Source organism: Helianthus annuus, chromosome 16, assembly GCF_002127325.2.
Source record: "Helianthus annuus cultivar XRQ/B chromosome 16, HanXRQr2.0-SUNRISE, whole genome shotgun sequence".
In the NCBI taxonomy this organism is placed as follows: domain Eukaryota; kingdom Viridiplantae; phylum Streptophyta; class Magnoliopsida; order Asterales; family Asteraceae; genus Helianthus; species Helianthus annuus.
The window spans coordinates 127,815,110-127,839,459 of NC_035448.2; the positions used below are offsets into that span (position 1 = coordinate 127,815,110).

Sequence of the window (24,350 nt, forward strand, 5' to 3'; positions counted from 1 at the left end):
ATTATTATAATATTGTTCTAAACCTAAAATATATTATGCAATGAAATAAGGGTGTAAATGAGTCAAGTTGACATCATGTCAAACTATACTCAAACTCGACTCATAAACAAGGTTAAAACGTCGAGTTCGGCTCGTTTACTATTAAATTAATTTTTATATTTATAATTGTATTTTATATATAACATACTATATACTTTAATGTTCATAACCACTAAAACTCTTTTAAATTAATTTAGATTCGTCACACAACCTAAAATTTATGTCACTCGGACCCATCACTGACGTTTAAAATATTATACAAGATCACACCTTTCTCAAACTTCATTTATACGATAGAAATAATCATCCTCATCTAACTAATACAACATTATGTTGTCTCTTTGAATGACAACTAGATAGTAAAACATTGAACATTATACTTGATGAGTTGATCAAGAATGATTATAACTGTAGTAATTGTCAAATCAATAATACAACAAGTCGTGATCACATGCCATGCACTCATAGATATATCATCCTCTTTTTTAGTGTCGGTTGACCATAACTTTTTTCTTCTCCTCAAATAACCATATTATGTTTCAACATACTATACACTTGTGTTGTTGGTGCTACCATATTATGTTTCGAGTAACAAAATTCAGTTCTGATGACATAAGCACACAACCAGGCTTATGTATCTAAGCACACTTCATGTGTAATTAATACACATTATATGATTAGCGAAACTGATCCGAGCGACGTGGACTAGATGGTGTGGGTCACTCTCAGCATTAGCCAATGTCTACTACAACACAAAAACTTTCCAGCTTGGCTAATTTGACAGTTTAAACTCCAACTGTTTGCATTTAGAATCACAGATGGTTATACCCAAGTGTACACACAACATGATGTACACATATATAAACATTCAAATAACCTAAGTTTTAAATTCACTTATGTGTATCATCAAATTCATTAATTAAACGCGCAAATACAAGTTTCTATATGTTTTCAACCAAGCATGTTTGTTAAAGTTTCAATCTTTTCAAACATTAAATGGAGGTTCATGGGCCTCACTTGCATTTAATTAAATAGGTCGAAGTGATCGTTTAAAACCATCAATTGTCAATCAGACCAGTCAATTCGCTAAATTATATTATAAGTTCAAAATTCACTAAGAACTCAATTTACCAATTTCTTAATTTGGCTTCATAATTAAAACAAATGGATTCTAACCACTTATAATCATCACTGTGATGATTTTGTACCATTAAACACCCATTCAACAATCAATTCTAAAAAAAATCACATATGGGGTAATAAACCAATCGAAACTCAATATCTTGGAACTTAGATAACTGAAAGAAAGCTTACCAAATAAAGATCAAGCACTAGTAACATGTAAAGGGAGATTGATAGTATAAACTCCATTATCATTTTTAATATCGAATTCATTCAAATTCCTAAAAGTTTCCCCACAGTCTTTGTTCGTAAGCTTTACACAAACTCATTTTTTGTGTTGTATGTATCCCCATAAAATCCACGTGAAAGTAATATAATTTGAAGGTGCAAAATCATATTTTCTTTGGGTTTGAACATTTACACTTTTAGCCCTTATTAGACAATATGTGTAATTTACATAGTATTACTTTGTAACTTTTCTATGTTTAATCGTGTTTTACCTCGTATTTAGGGTGTTTAAAAAAACAATTTTTTTTACCTTTAACTAAAACACTTCACAATATACGATTTTTTTATTTTAACTAAAACTTTTCATCTTTTCCAATTTAATCTAATAACTTTTTTACTTTCAATTTTGATCTCGTATACTTTTTATCTTACGTAAATTTTCGTTTTACGTTTCATTCTAAATTTTGCAGGTTAATATGGTGCAGCGTGCGTGTGTGGTTCACCGTTTTTACGTTTCGTTCTAAATTTTGCGAGTTAACACGACACAACGTGCGTGTATGGTTCAACGTTTTACATCTATTTTTACCGTTTGACAGGTTCGTCGCAACACGCAGGTCCTTAATCGACTTTTTTTTACGTTTTACGTTCTCGTCTAATTCCCTCGCATTAGCATGCGACAACTTCAGTATTGATGGTTGCTAGCGATAACGTGGCATTAGTGTTATTTGGCACGGTTTTATAGATTATTCTAGTTTTGATTCCATTATATATATATATTGATTTCAAGGGACGATAAATAGTAAATTTATTTTTATAATAATATATAGTTCTTTTTTTTATTTTATTATTTAATATATTATAATAGTTTATTACTATATTTAATTTTAATACATATTTTTCTTTTTTCTAAGCATCTATTTCCTTTACCTTTTGTTAATAATTGTTTTTTTTTTCTTTTTTTTAACATATATTAATTTATCGATTAATTTGATACTTCTTTAATAAGTTACATTTATAACCTTTTTCTAAAAACTTAAGTACGTAGTTGTGCTTGATTTCTTTCCCAGCTGACATTCCGTTATAAGTTTTGTTAAAATTGTTAAAACGAAGTTATACTTAAAATAAATTATTTATTTGATATTATAAAACGGTACGATGATAAACTAAATCATTCTAATGGTTTCACTTTCTAAACAACATGCTTTATTTTAAATCATGTTTGTTTTACATTATCATTTGCTCGGTTTCGCCGCAACACGCGATATAAAGAATCTAGTTTTCATAAAAGTAAAAATAACATGTGTACACGTCGGTAACTATAATTTTAATATTATGCTATAAGATTTAATATTATATTATAAGATGCATTCGAATAAATTATAACAAAAACTAAGATACCTCTTGTATTTTTTTAAGCTCGAGCCCAGCTGCTGGCTCAAATACGACTTCGATCAGTGACGGATGCAGGATTTTATTCTAATGGATTCCTTTTGATAAATTCTCATACTACAAGAATTGCATGGCAATAGCGGCGACCTTTGTCGTCGCTAGGGTCGCCGCTAAAGGTACCGTATATCGCCGCTAAAAGGTAATAGTGGCGACAAATCGCCGCTAATACTCGGCCGCTAATGATCATCATGTCGACGCTACTACAAGGCATCGCGCTAATGCTTCTACCGGAGAATTGCTGGAAAGCTCGCCTGAGACCTGCAAATCTTCATAAACTCAAACAACACATTTTACATAAAATTTTCATTCAAATCTCATATATCATAAACTCAAACAAAGGATAGACACAAATTCCTCGCCGTATTATCATTCAAATCTTATACATCCATAAACTCAAACAAATCGTTTTTACATAAAATTACATTACACATTTTCTGCATAAAACTAAAAAACAAGTCGGAGCTTGACGGAGAAGGTGCTCCGGTGATGAAGAAGATGGTCATTTACGGTGGTGGTTGACGGAGAAGGTGCTCCGATGACGGAGAATGTGCTCCGGTGACGAAAAGTTGCTCCGGTGACGAATGGTGGTCATTAATTGGGAAGCCGGAGAAGATGTTGTGGTGATAAAGAAGCATAGATGGCCATGAAACTTGTGTTTGTTTTGGAAGAAAGAAATGGATATGTAGAATTGTATTTATTTGAGGGGGAAGACAATCCATTGGATCATGTTTCAATCAAGGGCCAAGAACGTTTGTTTGTTGCAACACACGGATCCAGCTATTTTCGGCGACGCCAACAGCCGCGACGCGGTGCAATAGCGACGACTGGTAATGTTGTCGCTGCTATTGCACGGCGTCGCCGCCATTGGCGTCGCCGGTATTGATCGGTATTTCTTGTAGTATCATTAGTTCTCACTATTTTTTTCTAAATTCTACAAAGTTTTCACTAATTTTTTTCCGTTTTTTTTCCAAACGCACTGGGTTCCTGGGAACAGTGGCGGACCCATGAAATTTTTTAATGGGGTCCATTTTTTTCGATGTTCAAAATTTTCAAAAACGTTAAAATTTTCGGGTCGGTCCTCGCTCGGGTCAGGTCATAGCGAGGTTTGAACTAGATTAAAAAAAAAAAAAAAACAGGAAACACAAGCTATACAAGGATTGAACCCATAACCTCTTGTTGGTAAAGAGAGAGATTTACCACTACACCAGGTTTCACTTTCTTTTTATAGCGTTCATATAATTGTATTTATGTGGTACTTATACAATTTAATATACCGAAACTACTAATTTTTTAATAGACATTGGGGTATGGAGACCCTGACCCACTCTATGTGGGTCCGTCCCTATCTGAAAACCCACAAATGTGGGCTGGATCCGCGCTCATGACTCCGAGCATGAGCAACCTTGGTAACACGATTTTATTTTGTCTTTCATTTACTTATACTCGATCTTTCTAATAATTTACAATTATATTATTTGTACAATAAAGAAAAAGAAAATTTGTTGCACACACGAATGCACGACACATGCAGAAACCCAATGCCTTCCATGCACGGTACTCTACCCACCACCTTCTAGAACCTTCCTCTTTTCTTTTTGATTTTCTTTTTCCTTTAATTAAAAAACTCCACCAAAAATCCAAAATATCAAATCAGATATCCAAAAAATATCAAAAAAGACCGGCATCACCACCACCGGAATTCATAAACGAGTTTTCCGGCCATGCATTCCGTAACAGTTTCAACAACATTTGCGCTTTTCGCTTCGCTCGTTCCGTACAATCACTCTGCACAAGCAGCAACAGCTTCGTAAAAACTCCGGCAGCCACCGCATCAACCTGCAACCGTTCCACGGCGGAACAAAGCGACATCAGTGCTCCGGCAGCGTATTCGGTCGCTCGATCCGATATATTCATCATGATTTTCACTAGTAACGGAACTACGACGTCATGAGACGCAAACGCAACGCATCCTGACGGAATTCGGCATAACAGCTCCACCGTCGCTAAAGCTCTTTCAGCGTCGCATTTTTCGAAATCCGGCAGTCTGTTGATGATCGCCGCCGCCGCTCCGGCTTCCACCGCCTTGTGACGGTGTTGTTTCACCATGCAAAACGCGAATAATGCTTTGATTCCGACTTTTAAAGCCCTAGGATGCGGTAACGGATGATCGAGGATTCCGACTATTCCGGTGAATAAGTCTCCGTGACTCGTGATTTCCGATCGGAGCTCCTGCGATCTCGTTCCGGCGAATACGTTCTCAAGCAAAACCGCTGAGTTGACTCGGACGTCAATCGACGAGTGCGTCAATAGAGAAATCAGATCTGAAAACCGAGCTGGATCGGAAGTTACTAGAACACATTCGGATTCGGAAATCACGAGTGATGATAAAACGGCAACCGACTCGTGAGTCAACTCGGACGAGTTACCACTCGGTTCGGAAAATAACAAATTGAGTAAAATCTCACACGCGTTTTGCGCGGAGATAACAAATCTGTTATTATCCGAGTCACGTGCCAGTACCCTAAGTTTTCTAACCGCGGAGAGCCGCACGTGACTTGAATTAGACACTGATGACGCTTGTTTTAGCAATGACTGAACCGTAACTGGGTCGGCCGGTTGTTTGGGAGTTGGTATCCGGTCCACACCATTGGACCGGTTCGCAACGCACCAGTCTTGTATAAGACGGCGGAGGGTGTGGTTCGGGATGAGTGTGAAATCCGTTAGCGGGAGACGAGTGACGGGACATGTGGTGTTTCCCATGGCTATCCATGACTCAATGCTTGAACGATCGTATGTCTGACCGGTCCCCACGATGACGGGATCGGTCATGAGTTCGAGGGAAATCGGGCATCTGAAATGATATGGGATTTGGATTGTGACATCTAATGGTTGTAAACTTCTAGCCATGTTTCAAGTTGCCTCTTCAAACATGTGAATTTCGCTCTATATATAGTTATATACACACATAGGTATTCAGAACCAATAAAGTTTATATTGAAAACGGTGTAGAAAGTTATGATGATACTGAATTAGCTGTGCCATGTGTTTTGAACATATATATATAGGAATGAAACAGAAGGGATGTATGGAATGGTGGTTTTGTTTTAGGTGAAGGGGTGTGGCCCGGTTTTATATGACCTCCACACGTGTGTGTCTGTTAACTTAAGGCTTAACCTCAGTTGTTTGAATGGTGGTGGGGTGTGGTCAAAGACTCAAAGGTGCCAATGGCTGTGCAGGACCACTTCACCTGGCAGGATAAATAGATTTATTGTAATTTTATTAGATTGCGTCTAGATTTTTACTTTTGTAACATTTTTGAGTTCTAAGATTACTTTTTGTTAAAAGAAGTATGTTATTAACCATACAGGCTATTTGTTTAGTTTATTCAAACAAATAAGATGTACTTCAATAAAAAAAAATTAAAATAAAACCTAAGGATATAAGGGTGAAGGGGGTGCTCACCTAATAGGTGAGTCCCCTCTCTTACGTCAAACCAATCCCCGTGTGCCACGTCAACTCCCCTCTTAAACTCCCCTAACACCCCCATTTGATGGCGCCACTCCCCTATTAGGTGAATTGGGTTTTTTTAAAAAAAAAAAAAAGGAAAGCATTGATTGGTTGAAAGTGGGCTGGCCCCACCACCTTTCCCCTCTCTCCTTCGGTGAGCCGCCACCCAATTGTCTACCTCTCTCTTGTTCACCGAAGCAATGGCGCCACCCCCCTAATCGGGATTTCCCCTCCCCGATACCCTTTACCGATTGTGCCCCGTGTGCCCTAATTAAATCGCTCCATCAAGGACCGCTGACGAAAGTGATTTGTGAGAGGTCAGCGTGACAAGATAGGACTTCGAAGGTCATCAATCATTCTATTGTTAGTTGAAATTCCTCTCCTTTGATTTCGACCATACATTATTCTACTCAATTGCTCTTTAATGGAGGTTCAAGTTGTGACATCAAACTTGGTACTTATCCTTGATTATCTTTGATGAGGATTGAAGAATCAAGGATCAGTAGCTTCGAGCTAGGTGAAAAACAAAGCCTCAGAACTTGAAGTGTAACCTGTAAAGATCACAACAGAAAAAATAAACCGTTAGCCTTGTCACAGGGAGGGGTGTCTCTCTATGACCAAGCTCGGACGTGAGAATAAGTATGGAAAATAGAGTGTTAAGTCAATGAGAAAGTTAGAAATAGTAGAGAGAGAAAGTACCCATTACCCGTTTATGAAGACTTAAGTATGATATTTATACTTGGGGTATGTTGACGTGGCAGAGGGAGTTATGGCCGAACCAGTCACTGTCAGACGGTTAGAGTTGTGGGTCCTCAGTTAATTAGGAAAGATCCTTTAGGCCAGACGTCCCTCGTAGACCGAACACCGGAGCGTGTTGTTCGGTCCTTGTTATGTGACGTTTGGTTAGGTGAGTAATACGTCACCTCATCAATGATGTTGATGGTTTGGCAGTTCACATTTTGAAATATATACGGTTCAGCTTGTCAGTTTACGGTTTTGGAACTTGTAGTTGATTGTATAAACAGAACGGGATGTTCAATATGTATTACTTTTTTTTTCATTTTAGGGACATGAGGTCACATATACATGTTATATTCATGAACTATCCAACCATCCTTATCATTTTAAAAACTTAAAATAAAATTATGGTTTGAAAAAAAGAAGTTTGTTCAAGATTCTGCTAAAGCTGGCAGGTTCGGCCGACCCAACCAACCAATCCAGCCGATTTTGTTTAACCTTCTAAAAACCATATTTAGCACTTTGGCCTAAAATTTATCGATAAAAGCCAGTCGAAGTGAACCATAAGCATCCTAGTTTTCATTTATTATTATCATGTAGAAATTTAGGTAGGATAGTGAACAAAAATAACGATCCATGTTCAATGTCATTAGGACCGCGAATTCAAACATGTTAGTGAATTGGTTATGACCCTTTTTCTAATGCGGAAACAACTAACGATTCATTTCCAATTTTGACGAACACAAATAGATATCAAACCAATAATTATGCATCTAATATGTATGTACACACTGTTAAAAGATAAAAGAAATTCAAAGATAGAGTAAATTGCCAAAATCGTCCTTGAGGTTTAGTCATGTTTGCTTGTTTCATCGAAAACAACTTTTTTTTGTACCATATTGCTCTTTACTTTTGAGATTTTTTGTCATTTTCATCCAAACGTTGAACTTTTGTTTTTTTTTTTTGCCACAATCGTCCATGGGGTTTGGCATTTTTTTTTTGTCATTTTCATCCAAATATCTGAAATAAAAAAGAACCCAAATTAGATGTTTGGATGAAAATGCCAAAAAATCTCAAAAGTAAAGGATAATATGATACAAGAAATTGTTTTGTATGAAACTGACAAATATGTCTAAACCTCATGGACAATTTTGGTAATTTACTCTCAAAGATATAACACCCCTCTATTTAGTCTATGATTATTATTTCCAAAATTAAAGCCTTTAAAATGCATTGGATATTACATTTATATTGTATGAGTAGGTTCTTTGGATTATGAACTAAGAAGTCTAGGGGGATGATATGCCACTTATTTAAAATTGAAGGGTAAGTGGAGGTAATAAGCATTCAGATCTTAACAAGCATTAAGCATTCAGAATCTCATTGCCAACATTATTGGAGACGATGTCGTTTAACATCTAAAAGTATGAAAACCACACGTGGGGGTGGGGTGGGTAGGCAACCAAATTTAGGGACGACCAAAGTTGTCGGTGGTCAACCGGCAACAACATATGAACTTTGGTACAGATAAGACGGTGAGTCAAAATATCATCATCATAAATTGTACCAATAGCAAAGCTAACGTAAGATTTGAGTGGGGTAAGATGTAGACAGTCTTACCTCTACTCATAGTAATAGAGATGTTACTTCCAGTGAGATCCCCGACTCGATAGTAGTTTTGCATCAAGCCTTGGATATAAGACACATAACACTCAGCAATTAAGACAAAGTCAATTAGTGCATGTTGTCACGGAGTTAGTCTTTCAACTCGCGTGCGGCCTTAGAACACGGTCTAAGTAAGCCTAGCCGAGTTAGTATCGTTGGGTTTTGGTTATGAAAGTTGCTAAAAGGGAACGTTGGATCGCAAGGAAGTTGCTTGTAATACTTGAACACAAGTATATAAGAGAAATGCTTTGTATTATACAAAGGAAGCTTACAAGAGTGTGATGTTTACAAGTGTTTGGGGGTGTCTCAAATGAGACCCCAAATCAGCTATTTATACTACATTGGGGCCTATCTAGATTGTTCTTGTTCTAGATTATTCTTTACAAAATATCATGCCTAAATATCTAAGATATTTGTTACTAAATATCATGATATTATGTTGGATTCTAGAAAGTTCTTCGGGCAGATTTTTATGGCTGTTTTGACCAGCTTTCTCCAGCGTTTTCTAGACCCTTCTTGGCTGTATTTTGGTCCTCATAGCATCCCCACGTTGCTGGAAAAATACGGGCTGTTCTGGAACCTTCCAGGCAGCTCTTGAAGCGTGTAGATGGCCCCGGAAGGTTCTAGAATGCTGAATTTTTGAGCTGAATTTATGCGGGGCGTGACATCCTCCCCCACCTAAATTCGCAACGTCCTCGTTGCGATGCCTGAATGCCTCATGTGTTTTCATGAGTTGTATTGCGGATAACGTTTTGCCTCGGTTCCTTGTATTGGACTCCAAAGGTGTGGCGTACACTTTATCTCCTTTGAGGATGTAAAGTGTATTTAGAAATGGTGCTGGGAAGACATTTTCTTTCTCAAAGAAATCCAACCCGAGTATGATGTCGTAGTTGTCGATTGGTACAATCGAGAAGTGTAACTTGCCTGCCCATTCCCCGATCTTGGCCTTTACGCCCCATGCAGTACCCTCGATCAGTATGGGATCTCCATCAGCGGCTTTAATCCAACCTTCTTGTGGGGTGATCCTTAAGCCGAGTCTTTTTGCTTCACTTAGTGACATAATGTTGTGGCTGGCACCGGTGTCCACCAACGCCTTAAGGGTTTCTCCTTTTATTTTTATGCTCACAAAGCGAAGACCTTGTCTCTTTGTGTTGCCCTCGATGGTTGTCGGGTTAGTTTGTTTTGCCATCTCCAAGGGTTTTCCCGTTAGTTGGGTTAATGCATTGAGAACTTGAAGTTGCATTGCGCCTAGGCGAACCTCTTCGGTTTCCTCAGGTTCATCATCGCCGGTCCTTATAAGGGCCGTTAGTCTGGCTTTCTTTGGGCAGTCTCGTGCATCATGAGGCCCATCGCAAAGGAAGCAGCCTTTGTTTACGGCTTTTCCTTTGTTATATAATGTTAATGCCCGGTCATCATTCTTCCGGTATTGATTTTGGTTGGTGGGTTTTGCTCCCCCACCTTTTGCATCGCCAGTCTCTGTAGTTGCTGATCTTGTCGAACGATTTTCATTACGGTCGTGCAAGTTTTCAGCAACAGAGATTGCTGATGATAAGTCTTGAACATTTCGTCGTTCAAGTTCGGTTTTGGCCCATTGTTGCAAGCCATCTACAAAGTATATGAGAGCATCCTTGGGCGACAAGTCCGGAATCTCAAGCACAAGGGTAGTGAATTCATTGATATAATCTTTGATGCTACCCCTTTGCCTAAGGTTTCGTAGCCGAATCTTTGCATCGTGTTCGGCATTTTCCGGATAAAATTGCTTTTTAATTTCTTTTACAAAATCAGCCCAAGTGTTGATGGTGCACATACCTTTTTCGATATCCATGTGCTTCCGTCGCCACCATAGAGCCGCGGTTTCCTTTAAGTATAAGGTCACCGTCTTGATTTTCTTGCCATCGTCAACGATGTCTATAGCTTCAAAGTACTGCTCGATCTCCCAAATGAAGTCGTCAACGGCTCGTGCCTCCCATTTTCCAACAAACGGAGATGGCTTTGGGACTTCAGTCTTTGAAGTAATGATGGTGTCGCCTCGGTTTGCTAGTGCTTGTTTGCAAATGTTCAGTTCCATTTGCAATTCCTTGAATTTTTCAGCAAACTTGCTCTCTATATTGCTTTGTACCTGCCCCAGCTCCTTCATAAACATCTCTTTTAATTCAGCTTGCATGACTTGCATAGCAAGTTTGATGTCGTCTCTTAACTCGCCGAGCTCGCTACCTATTTGTTCCAGCGACTCGTTAGTGTTTGTCTGGAAGATATCGACTTCAGCCTTGAATTCTTCAACTTGTGTCTTGAATTCAGCTATCGATGTCTCCACGTCTTCCACACGTTTGTCTAAGCTTGCGACCAAGTCCTTGGACATATCTCGATTCTTTCTTCCTCCTTTGCGAGTGTCATCGCGCCCACGGGTCTCTTCTCCACCAGCCGTGGTTATAAGTTGAGTCTTATCATCAGCCATCTTAGATGGATCGAAACGTCGCTCTGATACCACTTGTCACGGAGTTAGTCTTTCAACTCGCGTGTGGCCTTAGAACACGGTCTAAGTAAGCCTAGCCGAGTTAGTATCGTTGGGTTTTGGTTATGAAAGTTGCTAAAAGGGAACGTTGGATCGCAAGGAAGTTGCTTGTAATACTTGAACACAAGTATACAAGAGAAATGCTTTGTATTATACAAAGGAAGCTTACAAGAGTGTGATGTTTACAAGTGTTTGGGGGTGTCTCAAATGAGACCCCAAATCAGCTATTTATACTACATTGGGGCCTATCTAGATTGTTCTTGTTCTAGATTATTCTTTACAAAATATCATGCCTAAATATCTAAGATATTTGTTACTAAATATCATGATATTATGTTGGATTCTAGAAAGTTCTTTGGGCAGATTTTTATGGTTGTTTTGACCAGCTTTCTCCAGCGTTTTCTAGACCCTTCTTGGCTGTATTTTGGTCCTCATAGCATCCCCACGTTGCTGGAAAAATACGGGCTGTTCTGGAACCTTCCAGGCGGCTCTTGAAGCGTGTAGATGGCCCCGGAAGGTTCTAGAATGCTGAATTTTTGAGCTGAATTTATGCGGGGCGTGACAATGTACTCCCTTGTCTTTCGGCCATCAACGCCACCACATGATTCATGATTAACCATCCCCCTCTTTTAATGTTATTTTCATGAAATTCGTTAAATAACGTTAAAATGAGTGCACTTTCAGTTTTGCCCCCCGAGCGCCCATACATATATACGTCTCACTACATATATACGTCTCACTGGAAGCAGTCTCTCTATTCCTACGGGGTAGAGGTAAAGCTGTCTACATCTACCCTCCTCAGACACCACCTTAGCTTTGCAATTGGTGAGATTTACTAAGTATGATGATGATGATACGCATACCCAGGCCCGGTGATAAGTATGGGCAAGTAGGGCAATGGACCCAGGCCCAAATTCTTGAGGGCCCAGACTTTTTAAAAAATATACTTTATACTATATGTTTTTTGCTATTGGGCCTGGTAACCTAAATATTATAATCAGCCTTCATATTGTATAGAATACGTTAGAGCGGGAATCCAGAATATGCGAAGCGACGATTGAGGAACAGGCGCACACAGCAATCAGAAATCAAAGCCTCAAACCCGGTCGGTTCACTGTTCCTTGTGTTCGGTAACTTCGGTTCACTGTTCAGCAGCGCAGCGGCCACGAAATCAGTGATTCGGAATTGCGTTGAAGGTTAGTTCCTTGTTCAGCAGCGACGATTTTGTTTATTGTAAAAAACGCAAGTGATTTATTGTCTATTGTCAGCAACGATTTTTGTTTATTGTCAAAAACAGCCCACAAAATCAGTGATTTATTGTCTATTTGTGTCAAAAACATGCCCAGAAATCAGTGATTTATTGTCTAGTTTATGGTTGTAAATTGTTCAAGTGTGATTAGAAGTAATCGCTTTGTGCTCAAGTGTGATCCGGGTTGTAAATCAGTGATTTATTGTCTTGTTTATGGTTGTAAATCAGTGATTTATTGTCTAGTGTATTGTTGAAAATTGAAACTTTGAAGTTTGACCTTTCATATTTTTTTTTTCTTTTCAGAAATATGCCTCCTAAATACAAACATTTGCCCGGTTGTCAAAAACGTAAAAGAAGGAAAATCGAGGAAGAAAAAAGGTCTCAAGAAGGGGCAATACGCAAGTTCTTTCAAAAAGAACCACAAAGTTCTAATGTTGAGAAAGACGAAGTTAATGATAATGTGAATGCTAATGTGGATAAGAATGATGTTGATGCTAATATGGATGAAGATGATGTTGATGCTACTGTAGATGAAGATGAGGTTGATGCTACTGTAGATGAAGATGAGGTTAATGCTAATGTAGATGAAGACGAGGTTGATGCTAATGTAGATGAAGATGAGGTTGATGCTAATGTAGATGAAGACGATGTTGACGCTAATGTAGATGAAGACGTTGTTGAAGCTAATGTGGATGCTAACGTTAATCCTAATATTGATATTTTTGATCCTAGGAATTGGGATGGACTTAATCATAACATGATCAATGATTTGGTTAAGAAAGGTCCAAAACAAGATTTAAATATGAATAAGGGTCCCGTTGATAAACATGGAAGACGATTTTCTACAAGCATGTATACTAGAATTCTACCGAATAGAGAGACCTGTGATAGAGAATGGCTAGTGTATTCGAAAGAGCTTGATAAGCTATTTTGTTTTTGTTGTAAAATTTTTAGACAAGGGCATCCAAAAGGTACGTTGGAGGTGAAGGTTTTTCAGATTGGAAACATGCTACTAGACTTAAAGATCATGAAGTTAGCGTTGAACATTTGAAGAATATGAAACAATGGTTTGAAATGCGTCAAATGTTGGATTGCAACACAACAATTGACAAAGTAGCGTACGAGCAATTTAAGAAAGAAAGAGATTATTGGAAAAAAGGTCATTTTAAGGATCATTTAACTTGTGAAATTTCTTGCTAAACATGGTTTAGCATTTCGCGGATCAAATGAGAAGTTATTTCAAAAGGGTAATGGAAATTTTTTGGGATTGGTTGAGATGTTGGAAGAGTTTGACCCGATTATGAAAGAACACGTGCGACGTATCACGAATGATGAAACCCACATACATTATCTTGGACACAATATCCAAAACGAGTTAATAGTATTGTTAGCCGATAAAGTTAAAGCAGAAATCATCAAGAAAATAAAGCAAGCAAAGTACTATTCTATCATACTTGATTGCACACCCGACACAAGTCATCAAGAGCAAATGTCCATAATCGTGAGGTATGTTAATGATACCACCATTGAGGAATCTTTTTTAGGTTTTTTAGTTGTTGATGATACCACTGGTAAAGGACTTTTTGATGTTACTGTTAAGGAATTAAAGTCTCTTGGTCTTGATATCAATGATATGCGAGGTCAAGGCTATGATAATGGAGCAAACATGAAAGGGAAACATAGTGGAGTTCAAAAGAGATTCTTAATTGAAAATCCTAGAGCTTTATATGTTGCTTGTGGTTGTCATAGTCTTAATCTTGCATTGTGTGACATGGCTAACACGTGCACTAAGTCTAGAGATTTTTTTTGGAATCATACAACGGTTTTATACCATCTTTGCCAATTCTACAAAAAGGTGGCAAATTTTGAAAGACAATGTTAAAGGATTGACTCTTAAGTCTTTGTCTGCCACTCGTTGGGAAAGTCATGTAGATAGTGTTAAGCCTATTCGAACACAACTTGTAGATGTAAGAAAAGCTTTGTTTAGAGTTAGGTTTACTGATAATGATGCTAAAATTCAAAGCGAAGCTAAATCACTAGCAGAAAAAGAACTTGGTGAATTTGATTTTTTGGTAGCAACCGTCATTTGGTATGAAATACTAACAACGGTGAACGTGGTAAGCAAAAAGTTACAATCAAAGGATATGGTTCTTGATGTTGCCATTGATGAAGTGGGTAAGTTGATTAAACATTTCAAGAATTATAGAGAAGTAGGGTTCGATAAGGCGATTAATGAAGCTAAAGAAATTGCAAATGAAATGGGTGTTGATACGGTATTCCCTAAAAAACGTCTAATATTTAGGAAACAACAATTTGATGAGACTTCAACTGTACAAGAAGTTTTATTTTCACCCGAGGAGGATTTTAGAGTCAATTACTTTTTATGTATTGTGGACCAAGCGATTGCTTCTCTTGAAACAAGATTCGAACAATACCAACAATATGAAAAAATATTTGGCTTTTTGTTTCCTAAAAAGTTGAGGGAACTTACTGAAAAAGATCTCAAGTCTCGTTGTTATGGTCTTCAAGATGCATTGAAGTTTAAAGACGAATCCGATGTTGATGCTGCTGAACTTTATGAGGAGTTGAAGTTGTTTGAGACATTTTTACCTAGTCATATTGTTTGCCCTTTTGATGCTTTCAATAGTTTAAAGAAGATTGGTTTTTTTCCTAATGCATTAATTGCATATAGAGTGTTGTTGACCATTCCGGTAACAGTAGCATCGGTAGAAAGAAGCTTCTCAAAGTTGAAGTTGTTGAAGACTTACTTACGATCGAGTATGTCCCAAGAAAGACTCAATGGCTTAGCAATGATATCTATTGAAAATGACATATTAGAGACTATGGATTACGAAGACTTGATCGAAAGCTTTGCTTCCAGAAACGCTAGGAGAGCCGCACGATTCGCTTAAGTAGGTAAATTTAGATCATTTTGGTACAATACTTTTATTTTGATGATTGTTTTAACAATTAGTGTCATATTATAGTTTTTTTTTAATATATGATTATTGTGTTTAAATTATATGGGCCCGATTTATTTTAGTGGCTCCAGGCCCAAAACGTTTCGAGATTTCTCGGAGACGGCACTGCGCATACCACAAGCAAGGCGTAACAGTGAGTCAAAATATATATATTTTTATTTCTAGTTAACAGTGTTCTCTCTTGTAAACGTTGACACATGAAATTTTATATATATTTTCTATTAGAGGTATTAAGATTTTGTCACTTTGATTTGTTGAATTTAACCATTTCAGTCAATAAGCAATTACATATGTCATCAATTTTATTTTGTAACCATTACTATCCAAAAAAGAATCCGCTATTGTCATTGTATTAGGAGCATAACCCAAAATATCTAAAGTAGTCAAATTAGTACAACCAATAATATTAAGTCATTTCATTTTTTTACCAAAATTATCTAAATCAAATGGGGAGATGTTCCATCAATCTATTTAACTGAAAGCCTCTTCTCCCCTTGAATTAACCTATAGTTGTGAGGAGACCAATTATTATTTCTAACACGTTTGTTAGAAAGAAATTAAACGTTTAATGTTTTATATGGGTTTACGAAATACATTTTTCTAATAAACTCATCGGAAAATTTAGTTTTCAAAACACATTAAAATACATATTATTTTGCATGTGAATTGGTTTTCTTTGAACACGAGCAAAACCCTTGAAAACCAAAGAATCTTGAATTTAAACGTTTATTTTGTAACATGGTATTTGGATTAAAAATTGTACTCCAATCACTAAAAATCTGACATCTTGCACTACATACCCTATTTCCCGGAAAAAATATATAAGATTTTAACAGAAATCTCAATTGATATTTTAACTTTCATGAACTTAAATCCTTGTAGGGAAGGGATTTAAGATTGTTTGGAACAATCTTAATGAAAATCTGCTTTAAGATTGTAGGAAGTAAGTTCACTTTTTATTAAAATATATAATAACGAAACACTGGTTATCCGTGGGAAATTCAACCAGTACAATACCGGTTACAAAAACTAAATAAATATAATATGAAATACAATTTATATACCAATCTCAATTAAAGCCGCGTCACAGGTAGGTACTCCATACATTTAGAAACATCCTAGCCTCGAGTCTTAACCATCTTGAGTCTTCAACCTTGCTTCTTAACTGCAACAAAGAACACACTAAAATTGTTGTCTGTTTTGATTGAGAATCGTGTTTGACATGGGGTCCTTAAAACTTTTTGCATCTCTCTCAAGACCAACGCTTCTGTTTTCAGGATACAACTGAGGTAGTAGTTGTACTTGTCACACCCCAACCGATGGCGGAATCATTGATGTGCGTGTTAGTGTGTATATATTAGATGTATATTTTAAGCCCTTTTTACACTTTTAACCAAGTTTTAAATTTATAAAACACGATATTTACTAACACTAAACACACATATGGGCAAATGCACCCATCGTGGACGTAGTATAGTGTTGGTAAGATACCGAGGTCGTCCAAGGACACAAGAGCTTTTAGTACCGGTTTATCATCAACGTCTAATCAAATCAAAATGTTAGAAAAAATGTTTTTAAACTAAGAAAATAAAACTATCTAAAATGCTGAAAATAAAAACAAAAACAGATAGACAAGATGAATCACTTGGATCCGACTCGTGTGTTAGTGTAACCTTTGATTATTTTCGCACTTTTGCACTTGTTTAAGAGATTATCTTAGTTATTGTAGTAGGCCCCTCTTTTGAAGGCGACGTTACCCTCAACCCAGTAGTTTGAGTCAGCAAGGATACAATCCTAAAGGGTCGGATTATTGAAAGATAATTAATTAAGTTATTAATGCATAATGTGGTAGGCCCCTCTTTTGAAGGCGACGTTACCCTCAGCTAAGTAGTCTGAGTCAGCAGGGATACAGTCCTAAGTAGCTGGGTTAAAGTTTTAATAGTAGTTTAACTTATGAGGGGATCAAAGAGTTTGGACCCTCGCCATCCAATACCTTTGGGTATTGAAGGAGGTCCTACTAAATTTGACACAGGTCCTTTGTAGGATCTATACACTGAACAATGGCAAGACTCTTACCAAACCGTTCCCTTAACTCCCGACCAGGTAGCCAAAATACCTCCATATAGACTGTGGAGGTATGACTGGTGAAAATCTTTTATTTTATATAGAAAGTAAAATAATGCCAAGACACCACGGACAAACGATAAGGAAGAATCACCTTCAACATAAGAAACTAGTAATTAAAGTCATTAATAGAAAACCAATTAAAAAGTGCAAAAGATTAAAAATAAAAAGTATTACACTAAACACTTGTCTTCACCAAGTGATGTAAGAGACTTAGGCAAACATGGCCTTTGATTGTCAAGAACTCTTACGATCAATCTTGGATCCCGAGACGACTCACACACTCTATGATGGACAATGGATGATGGTGGTGGATGATGGTGTTATGGTGGTGGTGGGTGGTGGGTGAAGTGTGAGAGAGGTGGTGTGCCAAGGGATGAGTTGAAATGGCTCCAAACACTCCTATTTATAGGCTGAACAGAAGCTCGGGCACGGCCCCATGTCCGCTGGGCACGGCCCCGTGTCCATCCTCGTCTCTCTCTTCATTAATTGTAATTCGCAATTACAATAAATGCGCCTGCAGGAAGTTGACCACGCCCCCGTGTCCGCTGGGCACGACCCCGTGGTGGGCAGTAGAAGCTTCTAAAGGTTTGTCTTTTCTGCTATTACTTGGGCACGGCCCCGTGCTCGCTAAGCACGGGGCGTGTTCAGTCTTCTGCTTTCTTAGTTTTGCTTAGGAAGATGCTGTCGAGGGGTCGGACATTCCACTTTTGTTCCTTTTCTTGTATTTATGTTAGATTTAGCTGTCTTTTTGCTTCTTTTGTTAATTTGAGCTCATTTAATCCTGAAAATACAAAAGGAAGACAAAAGCACACTTTTTCCAACATTAGTACTAAAAAAGGGTTAGTTTTATGCCAAAATTGATATAATTTATATGTTGCATTTTGCGCATATCAATCATCGGGGCGACGCACTAGGCGAATCAGATTGCTCAAGAGAATCCATAACAACTATATTGTGACAGTATTTATTACATTTGTTATCCCATACTAACAATCAGTACAAACACATAAGTTATCACAGATTTCTTGTCCTCTCGAACAATACAAATCCGACAACCTAGATTTTAGGTGAGTTTCTAGACCTCCTAGCTTGATTTGATGTAGACTGCGACTAAACCTGCAACATACGTTAAAATAATGTCAATACAAAAGTATTGGCGAGTATACATGTTTGATATGTAATAGTATAATAGATAAAAGCTGCGAATTTCCACATACATAAACGTAATACACGACATATATACTCACAAAACTGATACTACCAGCTAAGTCCTCGAGCTTCGATCGCGATTGCTAAACTAGACCCCGTCGGGCGCAATAGTACTATACTAGTCATGGTGGGACGTCGCGAGTATAAGTCCTAGCACATATGTAACTAGCATCACGTATAACTATGCACATTGGTCATTCGCAAGTGATAAATAGTTTAAGCATTTGATGTGATTTGATTTGATAGCAACGTATGTTACACCCAAAAGTGCTAAAGCAAAAAGGGTTCAAGTATACTCACAGTCGGTGCTCAGCAAGCAAACACAACTTGGTTGGATTGAAGGGAGCGCGTCTGAGATTAGCCTGATTTCAGATTGATAGCGTATGCGTTGAATAGTGCGATAAACAGTGGCGGTGAACCAAGTGTCGGATGGTAATCCGAACGGATGGCAATCCGATCGGATGGCCAGTTGACCGGGTGGCAATCCGATCGGATGGCCAGTCGACCGGGTGGCAATCTGTTCGGATAGTCATCCGATCAGATGACCATTCGATTGGATTGTCGCCTTGTTTGGTGAAGAGGTGTTTGTGTATGCTGGTTTGTCTTTTGAAGTTTTCGTTGTAGCATTTTGAGAACAGTGAAGTATCTCTACCCTTCAGGTCGGTCGATCGAACGGTCGGTCGATCGGGTGGCAACCCGATCGGGTGGCTGTTCGATCGGACGGTGACCTGATCAGCGAGACACTTTGGTTGATAAGTTCATAGCAGACTGGTCGCTCGATCGGGTGGAAATCCGATTGGGTGACAATCCGTTGGAACTGATGTGTGGTGAGGATTTGTAAAACGTTTAAGTGTTGAGGATCCAAAAGTCAGCCGATCGGATGGTCGTTCGATCGAACGGCAATCCGATCGGACGGCAATCCGTTCGTTGTTCAGATCCTTGAATGTTTAAAAATTTGTTTAAGTCTTGACCCTAAGTGTAACCCGACCGGATTACTGGTCGATCGGGTGGCAGTCCGATCGGACGACAATCCGATCGGATGGTAACCATCCCGCAATCTTATCGATTTACATCTTTGCTATTTCGTTAAGTTTTTGCGATTTGATCGAGACGTTATGACCCCGAGCTAAACAATGGAACTCCACCAAGTCCGAGTCATCGGATCAGATGGGAATCACCCTGTCCGATCATTTAACTGTTCTCGACGGTTATTCGTGTTTAACACGACAAGCCTGTCATCTCGTTGATAGGAACCAGTTCTCAAACCGACACTTCACTATAGGAAAAGTAGAAGGTCTGTACGAGCTCTGTTGCTACCGGTTCCGAGTGAAAAGTTAGGAAAGTTTGAAGAAAAACTTAGAAAACTCAGATTTGACTTAGATTTAGGTGAGATTAGTGTTTATTCTCTGTGGAATCCATCAGATCTAGACTGTTCTTGATGAGATGAGGTCACACTTCATTGTTCCTAAGAACTTCATGATGACATCACCTTAGAACGGCTCAAATCCAACGATTTAACGGTGAAAAAGTGAGATTTGATAGTGAGAAAGATGAAGGAGTGCATGTAGATCATAGAAGTACAAGATTTGAGGTAGAAACTTACAAGAATTGCGAGAAATCGAGAGAAAATAGCGAGTATAACGAGTAGTAACAAGCACGAACGTGCGGGTTGTTACAGTCTCCCCTTCTTTAGGAAATTTCGTCCCGAAATTAATCCATAAGAAGGGTCGCGAGAGTTGATGCGAATGAGCGTAGCGATTAAGTGACGAGATAGCGAGCAATCGATTGAGTATACGCATGCGAGGGCATAGCAAAGACTAAGCGAGAGCGACGGGTTGAAGCGATTCGTATAATCAAGGTGATAACACACACAAGAATGAGATCCCAAAACGTTTTAAATTTTCGAAAAATCAATTAATTAGGAAAACTTGTTTACGAAAATCTTCTCACGGTGCGGCGTTAACTGTATTGATGTCCACACCAGTGCTATGAGAAGGGTTTTGGTGAGGTTACTAAAATATTTTTAAAGTGATTAAAACTCGTTTTATGAAATTTTCTCGTCACGCAGCAGTAACTTGAGTCGATTGTCACACCAATGTTACAAGATAATCTCGTTTTATTCCAAGGTTTTGATCAAATTTTTAGAAAAGTTTTATAAGAAAAGATCAGTTTAAAAATTTGGGGTAACCATAGCCTTTTAATAATACCAAAAATTTAAATTTAAGGTCGGCCCCGCATGGCACTTTTCCACGAAAATTCAACAATATGGTTAAAACACTTATATATAGGAAGTACCAGCGGCGTATCCACCATGCTTTAACCATATGGCTTCCGTCTCGTGAGGTAGTGTCATACGTGTCGACATAGTATGGTCAGATTTACGATGACTTGATCCAAACGGGAAACGGTTGGATCAAGTCTTGGAAGGCGAACTGAGTGATGGAGTCGTTTTCGAACACAGTTTAGCGACACGAGCGAGTGCGATAAGCGGTAGCGGAACGCGATAATTTAACACAGTCACACCCCAACCGATGGCGGAATCATCGGGGCATGGCACTGAGCGAAACAGATTGTCCAGAAGTTTCCATAACAACTATCATCACTATTTAGTTTAAATAACACGTCCCATACCGTGTCCTAAATAATAAAACAAATTATTACAGATAACAACCAGTCAAATAAATATTCTGTTCCGACAACTCAGATTTAAATAAATAATATAAATATTGTTCAAATGCTCCTAAAGACTTGGTCGGACAAGATCTACAGACAACTATGCTCTAGACGCTTGTTCCTGACAGACAACTATTTGTTGGGGGCCTCTAGAGCCTTATTCTAGCCTCACTTTCCTAGCAAGCAAACATCTTAAACACCTGTCACATACGTTAAAATAAAGTCAATACATATAATGTAAAGGTGAGCATACAAGTTTGATAATAGCATATAGAGTTCGAAATAGTTTACGTATAACCAGCACGTACAATGAGGAAATCGAAGCATGTTAATTATCGACATGGATCTATCGATACCAATGACTGCGGGTTGACTGTCCGAGACAGTTCGTAATACATGATTACCAACTGTAGTACTACGTCTTTAAGGCAGGTAGACAGCATTCCACGTGTAAACATAACAACAAGCATTCATTTAGTCACGTAATACCAGCGAATCGGTTAGCGTTCAAATAATTGAGTAGTGTGTTCGATTGTGATTTTGATAAGTAACGTATGTAACACCCAAAAGTGCTAAAGCAAAAAGGGTTTAAGTATACTCACAGCGATTGATTGATGGATTGAAGGGAGCGCTTGAGAGTAGGGTTAGCCTGAATAATTCGATAGCATAACAATGAGTAACACGTAGAATGGAAACAAATGATGTTGGGTCGAACAGCATGGTCGATCGAACAGCAGGTTCGATCAGACGGGTTGTTCGTTTGGCTAGACAGTCCGTTCGGACAGTCTGTTCGATCGGCCGGTAGGCTCGATCGGCTGGACTGTTCGAGTGGATTGTTTCTTCCTTTGAGTAAGATGTGTTTGTGTATGATGGTTTGACCTTTTGAAGTTTTCGTTGTAGTATTTGAGAACATTGAAGTGTTGTTACCTTTCAGGCCGGTCGATCGAACGGTCTGTTCGATCGGCCGGCTTAACCGATCAGTTAGACACTTCGATAGTGAGTCCTCAGCTGGATGTCACCTGATCGATCGAACAGCATGTTCGCTCGGGTGGCACTCCGTACTACTACGAGTTGTAAATTGATTAAGTGTGGAAGCATAGTATCTCATGATGCGATGAGTAATGTTATCAAACAGCTCGTTCGATCGAACATCACCTCGTTCAATACTATACTTCATGAAATTGTCAAAGTGTGGGGCCATATGCTAGCCGATCGGCTGGACTGGTCGATCGGCTGACATGTCCGATCGGTTGGGTTGTTCGTTCGAACAGCCTGTTCGATCGGTCAGCATCCTGACCTGGTCGGCCTGTTCGTCTAACACTTGGCTGTTCTGATTATTTGACGTTATATTGAGGTAGTTTGACAACGAGCTGAACCATGGAGCTTTCGTTCTTACTTGCTTCCCCTGCTCGGACAGGAACCACCCAAGTCCGGCCGGTGAACTGTTCGGAAACGGCGGTTTAACATTTAACCCGAAGTCGGTGAACCTCGTAGATAGAACCCGAATCTTGAACCACACAACCATTGGAATGATTAGTGAGTTGGCTCAAGCTCCGTTTCTACCGGTTTGAAGGCATTGAGTGTAAAAGAGTTGAAAGAAAGTTGGAAACCCTTCTTTCAATCCTTCACACCATGTAAATGTTCAGATCTGTGATAGATCTTAGCTTGTTTATGTGGAAATCGGTTAGATCCGAGCTATTCATGGTGGATTGAGGCCAAAACATGATGTTCTTGAAGAACACCATGATGACATCATCCTAAAATGCTTAGATCTTGATGATTTCACGGTTAGAAATCAAGATTTGAAAGATAGAAAGGTGTAGGAGTGTGTATTGATCAAGAAAGTACAAGATTTAGGATGAAAACTTACCAGAATCGAAAGAAATCTGGGAAAAGATGAGGAGCACGAGCTGGTCGGTCAGAGAGTTTCCAAAAGTGGAAAGAATGACAATAACAGCCCTATTTATAGGCCAGGACTGACCGATCGGCCAGGCATCCCGATCGGACAGCCTGCTCGATCGGACAGTCCGTCCGATCGGCTGTGCTGTTCGATCGGCTGACAGCCTGATCGATCAACAGCCTGGTTCGAGTGTTCGGTGTGACGATTTTCGTTATTTCGATTTCGATTTCAGATGATACGGATACGGTAGAGTTTCCTATCAAATTACTTTTAGTCCCAATCACTATATCTAACATACAATCCTCTATATTTCACACTATCCTTACGTTACCATTCGTCATAATTCGATTTCGATTGCATTCGATTTGAGTTTCGAGTTTCGATTCGAGTTTCGATTGATTCGACTGATCACCACACAAAACATAAGGTAAACACGCACAGGTAACACGTAAGGCACACACACAAGTAATATAACACCAAATTCGCATAGTTCGAGTCTCGAGTTCGATTGATGATTTGATTAGCTTGATTATTGATTGATTAACTTTAACGCATTGTTACTTCCTACTATTCACAGTCGTAAATCGTTTCGAGTCAATAAACGTTCGATTACTTTGATTTCTTAGATTAACAACACTTACTCCACATAATACAAGTAAAACATAAAATAGACTATTTACAGTCAAAGAAATCTAAGTTGACTTGGACTTTGACTTTGACTTTGACATTCGAAAACACGGGGTGTTACAACCTCCCCTTGTTTAGGGAATTTCGTCCCGAAATTAGGCTCGAAGCTGCACAGCACCGTGAATGATATTACCAATTCCTCGCTTCAGATCTTCATTTGAGCAACTGCGAGTACTTGGCTTTCATGTCGCTTTCGAGTTCCCAAGTGAACTCTGCGCCTCGTTTGCCTTCCCATCGGACTTTCACGATAGGGATGCGTGAGCG

The 24,350-nt window shown here is 38.7% G+C and overlaps 1 protein-coding gene and 1 pseudogene across 1 annotated transcript; one reads left to right on the forward strand and one right to left on the reverse strand.

The window, feature by feature from the left end:
- Positions 1-4,287: 4,287 nt before the first annotated feature.
- On the reverse strand, positions 4,288-5,931 carry LOC110917003 (U-box domain-containing protein 26). The gene has a single exon (XM_022161629.2). It carries the CDS (start codon positions 5,743-5,745, stop codon positions 4,507-4,509), a length of 1,239 nt encoding a protein of 412 aa, XP_022017321.1. The 5' UTR covers positions 5,746-5,931; the 3' UTR covers positions 4,288-4,506.
- Positions 5,932-12,816: 6,885 nt separating this feature from the next.
- LOC110919572 lies at positions 12,817-15,421 on the forward strand (annotated as a pseudogene).
- Positions 15,422-24,350: the final 8,929 nt, after the last annotated feature.